Genomic DNA, 10,898 nt, shown 5'->3' on the forward strand with positions numbered 1-10,898 from the left:
ACTGATCTCCAGAAAAGGATCAGTTCTCCTGGGGCGAAAACGCATGGTCGCTTTAGCCTCCTTTATTCCCTGTTTCAGCCAGGATTCAGCCAGGATCGTTCGACGAAACGCATGCATTCAATCCTGGCTGAATCCTGGCTGAAACAGAATAAAGGAGGCTAAAGCGACTGTGCGTTTTCGCCCCTGGAGAAAGTGGCTGCTTTGGAGGGTGGACTCAGTGGCATTATACCCTGCTGAAGTCCCTCCCCAAGTTCTGCCCCCCAAATCTCCAGGAATTTTCCAACACAGACTTGACAATCCTACACTAAATAGTCATTGGGAATACAGTCTTAAAATATTTGTGATGCTTGTCTGCATAAAATCTTAACAGAAAATCATGACCAAAAGTGTGGAACTATAGTTGGAATATGATGTACAGGAAAGGCAGGATAGAAATGTTGTAAATTAAATTATAATACTAGAAATATACAATTTGTGTATGATAACAAGATTCTGCAGAGAATTCATGGTGGCTTGTAATAATGGGAAGTGTTAATGGTATAATGGAGAATCGGTTCCTCCTGAAAGCTCCTTGCGGAAAGTCAGAGAAGTTCCTGCCATTTTCTTCTTATAGTCTTCATCAAATCTCTCATTTTGTGCAACAGTAAAATAGTTCTTCCAGTCTCCAACAGCACCTAAAGCAGGAAGAAACAGATAAAAACAGTTACAATCTGCAGAAATTCTTCAGTTTCACTTCAGAAAATAACATTTATTTTCCCTGTTCTACTAACTTGGATAATGTTAATAGTACAAATGATTGTTCTATCTGCATTTGTAAAGAGAAGGTTTATTACTGAAGTGAGGAAAGAACGAACAAAGAAACACAACCAATCAGCACCTTTTCTCATGAATGGGGAGATTTTATGGTTCATTATCTCTGGAGGCACCATGGTGTAGTTTGCCATGGGATTTTCTTTCATGATCTCAAATTGTGTATGATGGACAATCTTATCTAGAATTTCCTTTTCCAGGTCCTTTTCCAAGAACTGCGATATTTTCTGGATTTCATGCCTGGGATTCTATAGAGAAAGTGAAATCAGGCAAATAATTAGGGAGAGAAGGAAAAAACATTCATTAAATAGACTGAATTAATTGAATTCACTGTCTAAGCAACTCAAATATTACTGCTTCTGCTTAGAAATGTAGTAGGGCAGGTTTTCTCCCTGTCTCATAATACTAGAACTCTGATTCATCCGGTGCAGCTGATGGAAGATAGATTCAGGACAGACAAAAAAGCCCCTACTTTTACATTAGGGTTGCCAGCTCTGGGTTGGAAAATGCCTTGAGATTTAGGGGGGAGTTTGAGGACGACAGGGTTTGGACAGGTGAGGGACTTCAATGCCATAGAGTCCAATTGCCAAAGCAGCCATTTTCTCTAGGGGAATTGATTTCTATTGCTGGGAGATCAGTTGTAATAGTGGAAGGTCTCCAGCCTCCACCTAGAGGTTAGCAACCTTATTTTTCATAGAGTGAAAAATGTGACATGTTATTCACTATAAGAAGATGTGATGGTTACTGGCTAAGATGGCACTGAAAATTCACGGAGGGCAAGTCTAGTAGTGCTTTTAAACTAGGATAGCTAAACGGAGCCTCCAAGTCTTCCTGCTTTGGAGTTGTTGGAAACCAGAATAATTTATTTTACTGTTGCACAAAATGAAAGATTTGATGAAGACAATAAGAAGATGGCAGATGCTGTGTTTAAATAAAAATTCTTCTTCATTCCATTGTTATGAGTACCCAGATACCCAGTCAGATACAGCAAGGTGGCCCTTATATTCTAATGTTGTTATTGGGAAGACTGCTAAGCTAACATTCAGCTTGCCATTAACAAAATATATCTATTGAGAAGCATCTAGATATGCTCCTTCACAAAGGGGAATACTAAGTATATGGACGTTAGGAAACCATTAGTTTTGTTTAAATGGTGTGTTTGAATTTAAGCTAGTTGTGTCACACAGAGTTCAGTGGGACATGGTCTAATCAGATTTGACGTAAGCCTGAAAAAATAATGCTCACCTCCTTAATATCTTCATAGAAGAGGTAGAGAATACGGTGATGATCTTTTGCCTTCCACCATCCTTTTACATGATCATACCAGGAGCCCCAGACCACTGAAAGACAAATCTAAACTCATTCAGTCTACTTTCTGAAGAAAATTAACATAAAGGAATTTATTGCTAAAAACTGCATTTCTAACACATGTCTAGTCTTGACACCCATAAGCGTTTGCCCAAACACTTGTATGGACAAGGATTATAAGAAATGCAAATATTGGAGTTTTTTTTTTTAAGTCTAGAATGGGTTAGTCTGCTGTAATTATTTCAGGTCATTTTTCAGGATCTGGAATAGATGCATGAGTTCAGATGATTAAGCTTAGTAACTGCTATGAATCAGAATTACTTATATCGGAGTTATTGATAATTCAGCTTGGCACTTTTTCCTAAAGAGGTAGTTATCTCAGAGTTAAGAGTATAACAAAGTAAGGAAACAAGTAGGGCTCCCATTTGCTTGGTTATGGCAGGCAATTGCCCGACAATTAACCAGGCTGCCTGCCAACCCTCAGCTGGTTGGCGGGTGGAAGCAGGCCTGCTGAAGGGTTGCAATGACATCATTGCACAGGTTGCAATAACATCACTTCCATGTTAACCCCAGAAGCTCCAGCATTGCGACAGGGACGCTCTAGCATTCTCCCACCAAAACTCTAAGGTTTCCCTAGAGTTTTTGGAGAACATTGGTAGAGCATCCCGTGAAATACCAGTGCATCTGTGGTAAACCCAGAAGTGACATCATTGTGCCGCATGCACAGATCTTTGGCCCAACCAAGAGACATTTATGTTATAACTGGCCCTCCTCACAAATGAGTTCGACACCCCTGGGCTAGAGTGTCTGGTGCTTTTCAGTTTAGAAACAAGGGGGAATATTACAGAGGTCTATACAATTATGCAGTGGTTGGAGAAAGTAGATAAAAGAGAACTTTTGCTCTCTGTCCTATAATATTAGCACTCGGGTACTCAATGAAATTCAAGGGCAATAGGATGGACAAAAGGCAGTACTTCTTTACTCAGTGAGTAATTCAATGGTGGAACAGACTGCTGGGCTTGTTATACCTTGGTCTGATCCAGCATGGTCTTTCTTATGTTCTTAAGAACTTAGCGATGACCACTAGCATAAATATCTTCAAGAGGATAGAAAGATTAATGGAGCACAAATCCATCAATGGCTACTAGCTTCACACTGAGGGGAAGTAAACCTCTGAATACCAGTGGTAGGAGGCAACATAAAGGAAGGCTGTGGCCTCTATGTCTGCTTCTAGTCATCCAGGGCAACTGGCTGGCTGGTGTGTGACTAGATGGGCCATGGGACTGATCCAGCGAGGATCTTCTTATATTCATATGAGTTCCCTCAAAATAATTGTCAAAGAGACTATCTTCATGTGGCTGTGTAATGCTCAGAATAGAGTTTAGTCCTATAATCAGAACAAAGGTTGATGACTGGAATTTATATTAAAGAGACAGATTACAAGTTTTTAATTAAAAAAAATAACTAACTTGTTCACCTTTTCCAGCCATGTATTTCTCCAGAAATTCCTCCCACGTTCCTGGCTCAGGCATAATTTGATTCATCCTGTGGAAGTGGTAGGATGATACTACATTATCTTTGGCATTTCTTGCCACATAGATGATCTGGATTGGGTGTAGAAGTGAAGAGGATTCCAAAATTATTTATTATGTATCAACATTAAGTAGATAATAATTAAAAAGAAGAAGAAGAGTTGGTTTTATACCTCACTTTTCTCTATCTTTAAGGAGTCTCAAAGTGGCTTACAATCACCTTTCCTTCCTCTCCCCTTGTGAGGTAGGTAGAGCTGAGAGAGTTCGGAGAGGACTGTGACTAGCCCAAGTTCACCCAGCAGGCTTTATGTGGAAGAGTGGAGAATCAAACTTGGTTCTCCAGATTAGAGTCTGCCACTCTTAACCACTACACCATGCTAGCTAACTAGGCAAGCTGTAGATTATTAACAAATCCTCAGCATTTTCTGATTAGAAAGTCTGTGTTTGAATGAAGTTTCTTCGCTCTTTTGCTGACAGTAGTGGAGGATCAGTGGAGTTCATAAAATTCATCTAAGAGGAATATCTTTCACAGATTTTACATTCATGCAAAATGGGAGCCTGCCAACAGTGCTTATTAGGAGTGTGTGGTTACCGCTATGCTCCACTTTGCACAATCACTGTATCATGTGAATTGGGCAACACATAGATTTTCCATGGGTGTACCAGGGTTCTGGTTCACATGAATGGCGTCAGTGCGCACACAGAAAATCGACATGTTGCCCAATTCATACAATTCATAATGCGTATCTGGAACATAATGGAAATGCTTATTCCAGATACACATGTTTAGCAGGCTCCCAGTCTACAAAGGGACATTACATTTCAGAAATCTGGTAGTGTTGTAGAGATCCAAGTCTCTGTTCACCATATTACCTTACAGTTTTGCTCCCAAAAGGATGGGGGTACCAGCTGTACAGGAAGATGTGTTTTCAGTGTCCTTGGTGAGGGCATTGCTTCAGCTTTTTCCCACCCTGTGGATAAACCCACTGTTATTCACCAGTGTTCTTTTAGCTTCTATAATACTATTTTCAGCCCATTCCTGAGAGCTGCAGTGGCCAGGGACAGCGTGGCCTGATGGCACCACAGCACCTCCAAAGAGATTAGGTCACTGCAGCAGGGGGAGAAATTTTAAAAAATAAAATAAGAAAAGAGGGGAGAAAGCCCCATTGAAAACAGTGATGCTGTGCCAACAAAAAGCTGGTGCAGCACTGCTGTTGCTAAATGGGGCGTTCCCGGGCTGAAAGGTGTTAGGAAGCTGCCTACTGGCAGTTCCACCCCTGAAATGTCCCGGGACGCCGGCACAAGGACTTGTGGTGGGAGGCCGAGCCGGCGTCTGAGGGCCATGCTGCCATGGCAGTCCAGGGGGGCTGGTGCGAGTGGCACTGCGCCGGCATCTGTGCCAGTTTGCCTGGTGCAAGTGGCATGGAAGCCGGCGTAGGGGTTACAGCGTCTCCTAAGCCCATCCAGCCCCCAAGCTCAGGAATGGGCTGTTAATGTGCTCATGAACCTGACTTTCCAAGACATATTAACAATGTTAATGTTCTGCAATAGTTTACCTGCAGTGAAAACTCAGATGTTTGTCTCCTTTCAGTGTCCTTTGAGATTAGTTTAAAGATCAGTTATAAAGACTGTCACATGCCTTCATCTAATCTGGGAATTTTGCCTGGAACATTGCAGTTAATTCTAGCTACTGATTAATTTGTGACTAATCACTTCTTCTCAAGACAATTTGCAAAGTATTTTATTTACAGGAAATTTGTGTTCTGTTATGATGATAGAAAATGTACAGAATTAAAAACTTACAGCGCATGCCTTACCGGAATGCCTGCACTGGGTTTAGGAGGCAACGCAGCGGTGCTGCCTCCTAAGGAGGTTTCGGCCCGTCCAAAACCTCTGCCTGGTGCCAAAAATCCGTGCAACCCTCAGGCCAAAATAAAAAGGGCGTTCCCGAGCCAAAACGGCTCAGGAGGCTGCCTAACGGTGTGCCGTGCCCCCTAGCTGGTGCCGGGTCGCCACCGTGGCCTTTGCCAGCGTCCGGACGCCGGCGGCAGGCTCCGTCAGTGTCTGGGCCCGGCACTGCCGCAGCAGCGGCCAGAGACCAGCGTCCGGCTTTGCACGCCAGCGCTGGGGCCACAAACGGCAGCCGTTGCCAGCCTCCAAAGGCCTTTGGGCCCGGCCGCCAGCACAGGTCAGGAATGCGTTGTAAATATTTTGGGGGAAAGGCAGAATGATGTTCTGCTTTCAGCAGCTAGGAGTGATATAGAATAAATTTTTCATTTATTTCTCTGAATTTTCAAAGAGAATCTTCTTTCAGAACAAAACATGGTACTTCAGGAAATAGTTATTGACTACAGAAACATCTCTGTAAAATTTATGTCTTTATTTTCAAATAATCTTTAAAAAGGCAGTAGAATTTTTTAAATCATATACTGTTCTCGTCTGGTTCTATGTCCCATCCAGTGAGATAAAGATATACATTGCTATATGTATATTAATGTATGTACATTTTGGGCAGATGTGATCCCTGTCTAGATATAAAAAGGAGAGTTGTTTTACTTTTTATTTTATCAAGGAGTACTTTCATAAATAATTTCATGAATAAATAAATAAATGAGGCTTTTAAAATTTCTTAGCAATATTGTTCAGAATTATTTTCAGAATTATGTTTATGTTAATTATTTTCAGAATTATTTTCAGAATTCAGAATTATTTTTAACCTACACATCTGGTTGCATGTTGCTTACCTGGGGTTAAAGTTTCATGCAGAACCCATTCAATAAAAGGCTGACGTTCAGAAGTGGAAGCACGTTTACATTTCTCAGTGTCTCCATCATGTTGGATCATGTCTACAATCTCCTGAGTCCATGTTGTACCTGAAAGCCACTGGATTAGAGGAGGAGGCAGGTTCGACTAGAAATGCAACAGTGACGCTGGATTGCAAGGTTACAAGGGCAGTGTAGAACCCTTCCTGACAGTGACGAAGCAGAGCGGGACTGAAGCAGACCACATGGCTGAGAATGTGAGAGCAGCTTAATTGGCAACAGCAGGCTGTGCTACAGCAGCGAGATAAGGCCCCATTTAAGCCATCAGTTATGCTTGGTTGTTGTGGAAGCAGCTTGTTTGTAATAACCTTGTGTGCCTGGGAGTCTCTGAATTTCTGTTTCCCTGATCTTGAAACTGAACCTGCTCCTGGATTTGAGTACTGCCTCCAGTACTGCCTCTGGTACTGCCACCTAGGGATTGGATTTAAACATCATGGTGCCTGACCATGATTGGTTTCCTGATTATGTCGTTTGCCTCTGGCCCTTACATCTGCCAGCATTCCGGTCAGAATCTTTCCCAAAACCTTGAGCAAAGCAGGTTTGGGTAAAGCCCTAGGAAGTATACAACTACACCATGACACTGTGGAGAAGTAGGAACTTGTAGTAATATACCGGTAGCTATTACCATTTTAGCTCATTCCAGAGTAGATAAATTGAAGGTAACAAAGTATGGGGTTCAGGCCAGGAAGGGAGCACATACTTACTTCATTACTTTTCTGCCCACTCACTTACCGGCCTTTACGTAAGTTGCTATGAGAAGATCATCAGGTTTGGCTTGGAAACCCCAGATTTTATCCCACCTGTCACACATTTTCTTTGTAAGAGGAATCCCTTCCACTTCTGCAAGTTCATGTCGGGTCACCTCCCAGTCTATTTTAATTCCTTTAATCTTTGCTGCAGACATGAAGAACCTATGTTGCATATGAACGGTTCAATAAAATTTAAATTATTGAAGCCATTCAAGCTAATACACAGTTTAAGTCCATGAAAAAAGAAGAATTTGAACATCCCTTTTTGACCCACATCAGGCAATAGATTGCCTGCACTTGATTAAGGGATTTGGATTTTAAAAACACAAGGTGCTTGTCTTAGTCATTTTGATAGAAGAAATGTAAAATGAAATATTGGGATCATTTTATTTGTTTGATTTTGTGCTATGCTAGCTCAGCATTTGGGATCTAGTATTCACCAAATAATACAGTAAGTTTACAAGGTGTAGGGGTAAGCTCCCAAACGTTCCCTAGGACATTTAAAACATAACACAGTCTTAAAAAGTCAACAACTATTCTTCCTTAACTATACAGGAAACCTGAATGACACTTGGTTATTCATCTAGTTCTTAAATGTGGTCTTATGGAAGAGTAACCAGTTATGTATTTTTCCCCTCCAAAAAGACCAGAATGAAGACATTTTATGACTGTCAAGGTTGGATATGGCTTACTAATTACTATTCACAACCCCCAAAGGCATCAGTAGAACAGCATCTTTGCTACAAAAGGACACTTACGGCACAAGGTGAAGGGTGGTCTTCTGGATTCCTTTCCCACTTTTAAAAAAAATCGAACGTCCTTGCTCTGCGGGGGGATTGTTGTCTTCTTCCCAAGGTCTTGGTCCCTGACTTACAAGGCTGTGTGAGGTTCAGGTCCTTAGAAATCTTCCCCGAGTGAGCAATCAGGATAGTGCACACTAATGCTACATCCAGCCAGGAATTTTAGAGACAGGAGTGTTGCGAGGAATTGGTCAGAGTTATCACATAAGGACACTGAAACAGGAGGAAGCAGAGGGTGGTTCAGCAGGAGCCAATGACAAGAGATATGTTAATAATATCGCATTTGTTTTGTTTAAAATTTGCTGGTGGCTCCCCCTACCCCACTTCTCCTTTTTTTTCCTTTTTTTTTTGTGATGCTGAAGTTTCAACTGAGAACTTTATAAATATTATAAGCTACTCTGGGAGCCTTAGGACACAAGAGCAGAACAGAAATCTTTTGATGTACATAAAGAATGGTACCTAGCTCTTTACATCTCGCTGTTATTTTCTTCTGATTTCCCCGTGTTAGGCAAAAAGGATCGAACCCAGCCAATGTTAGTACTGTGCTGCACAATCTTTTAAAATATTTATTTGTTTATTTGTTTGCAGCATTTGTTTAACACTTTTCACTTTTCCGAAGGAACCCAAAGCAGCTTACAGAAGCAACAGTGTAATACAAGTTACAAATTGAAACAGACATGCAATAAACAAGCAAAACAAACACATTGTGGGCTGGTCCTGACTAGTAAAGCTGTCTAATGAAGGCCTCAGTCATGGGCCAAGAACCCTTCAGCTCTTGCTCTTTACCTCTTGTCTTGCCCAGGCTTTAATACCTGCAAGGAGGGGAGAACAATATAAATAAATAAATAAGTATATATATATCCTAAGTGTGCACAACTACTAATCCTATGCATACATATACTGTATATGTATGTATAGGATTAGTAGTTGTGCACATTTAGGATAACAGATGTAGATTGTATGTTGAATGTATTTTTTGTTATTGTAAAGTGTTGCATTGTGGCCATTTCTAGGCGACTTTAGTCACGCTGGTTCTATTGCATGGTGTTTTGTTTAGCTTTATAGGAGGGGAGAAAATATATAACTCAAATGTAACTTAGCTGCTGCTAGTATCGCTTGCTACCAGCAAGAACTTCTTCACTTCTCCCCTGTTAGAGCTGCTAACCTCCAGGTAGTAGCTGGAGATCTCCTGGGATTACAACTGATCTCCAGCTGACAGAGATCAATTCACCTGGAGAAAATGGCCACTTTGGCAACTGGACTCTATGGCATTGAAGTCCCTCCCTTGTACAAACCCTGCCCTCCTCAGGCTCCAACCCCAACATCTCCAGGTATTTCCCAACCCAGAGCTGGCAACCCTATCTGAGATATTTTAATGTTGAAGTTTTATGGTTTTATGTCATTTTAGATGTTGTTACCCGCCCTGAACCCAGTCTGACCGGGAATGAGGGCGGGCTATAAATTAAACAAACAAACAAACAAACAAACAAATATGGGTGTCCCGCTGAGGTTTACATTATGCTTAGGTGTGCTGTTGAGGACATTGTTGGCATCCTAAACTGTTCTGCAGTGTTGTAGATATGGTAGAAGGGGGGATTATGCTTGCCCCAGAAGCAAGACCTGGGCAAAATAGGCTTTAGGATGCAACTAAGTCCCAATTCAAACTTGTTTCCCCTTCCCCTGCATTGCTCATTTCTTCCAGCATTAGGTTTATGCTAGAACTTGAGCAGTGTATCTTTGCATTATGCCCGCTATCCTAAGCAGTTCTAGGATGGTTTTGGGATTGTGCCCTTGAGCATAGTCTACATTTTTTTCTTTGAAACTGATATTAATAATGGTATTGACAATTACTTATTTTTAGCTGGATTGTATGGTTAAAGCCATTGTACACAGTAAAGATTTCATTCTATCAGAATGTTCAGACTGGGCTAAAAATGTGATCTCCATGAACTTTCAGGTAAACATGCTTATGATCAGAGAATTAACTTCAGAAGCATTTGCCTAATTTTTTATCATAAAGTGAAATTCATACCATCATGTGGCATGGGAACAGGCCAGCATTAATTTGCAAGAAGATTTCTCCCCTTCCATTTGTTCTTTTAAGAACTGGGAAGGGGCCAGGCTGGGTTAATGATTTATGGCTTCCTTGCTGACAGTTAATATCCAACCCATGTCCAAATTTAATATGAAAGCCGCATTAAAGTCAGTGGGTTTAGAAGGGTGTGATTCTGTTTCATGTTGCACTATCAATCTATTTAAAATAATATTTTACCTCACAGTGTACACTCCACAGCTACTGACGTGGCTTAATTCATGATACCTCCGCCACAAAGCCAACCCTAGGGATGCCAGCCTCCAGGTGGGACCTGGGGATCTCCCTGAATCACAGCTCATCTCTAGAATACAGAGATCAGTTTCCCTGGAGAAAATGGATATTTGGGAGGGTTGACTCTATGGCATTGCACCCCACTGAGGTCTCTGTCCTCCCCAGGCTCCATCCCCAAATCTCCAGGAGTTTCTCAGCCTGCATCTGGCTTGGCTACCTTGCCCCCCATCCTCTGTCAGTGGCCAGGGGGAACCTGACAACCCCACCCAACTCCCAGCATCAGAACGATAACTTTTTTCTTTCAATTCCTAGTTATCATAAAGCATCTTTCCCCTGCCCCCAAGCTCCCAGGGGTTGCCAGCCTCTTTCCTGTCCCACATGGTTTATGCAGGGCCCACGACCCCCAGCATAACATTTTTGGTTGGTCAAAGGGGACCTCATTTTTTTCATCAGCAGAAAAGATGGTTTGATCCAATCCACTGTCTGAATCTCAACCATAGTAGCTTCTGCACACCAGCTACAGCTATTGCTGCCTGTTGTTTAGCTAATGC

At 41.8% G+C, this 10,898-nt stretch overlaps 1 protein-coding gene across 1 annotated transcript; it reads right to left on the reverse strand.

The window, feature by feature from the left end:
• Positions 1–484: 484 nt before the first annotated feature.
• LOC130488124 (sulfotransferase 1C1-like) lies at positions 485–7,376 on the reverse strand. The gene is made up of 7 exons (XM_056861714.1): positions 7,205–7,376; positions 6,395–6,523; positions 4,524–4,621; positions 3,596–3,722; positions 2,056–2,150; positions 878–1,058; positions 485–674 (listed from the first exon to the last, which is right to left on the reverse strand). Exons 1-7 carry the CDS (start codon positions 7,374–7,376, stop codon positions 532–534), a joined length of 945 nt encoding a protein of 314 aa, XP_056717692.1. The 3' UTR covers positions 485–531.
• Positions 7,377–10,898: the final 3,522 nt, after the last annotated feature.

Source organism: Euleptes europaea, chromosome 16 (genome assembly GCF_029931775.1).
Source record: "Euleptes europaea isolate rEulEur1 chromosome 16, rEulEur1.hap1, whole genome shotgun sequence".
NCBI classification, from domain to species: domain Eukaryota; kingdom Metazoa; phylum Chordata; class Lepidosauria; order Squamata; family Sphaerodactylidae; genus Euleptes; species Euleptes europaea.

What these genes read in the sequence shown, in the direction of transcription:
- LOC130488124 (XM_056861714.1), bottom strand. Translation starts at nt 7,376, where the DNA reads ATGTCTGCAGCAAAGATTAAAGGAATTAAAATAGACTGGGAGGTGACC. An exon ending in GCATGAAACTTTAACCCCAG is followed by an intron (nt 4,622 to 6,394) that starts GTAAGCAACATG and finishes GTTTATCCACAG; the next exon opens with GGTGGGAAAAAGCTGAAGCA. An exon ending in TTTGGGAGCAAAACTGTAAG is followed by an intron (nt 3,723 to 4,523) that starts GTAATATGGTGA and finishes CACCCAATCCAG; the next exon opens with ATCATCTATGTGGCAAGAAA.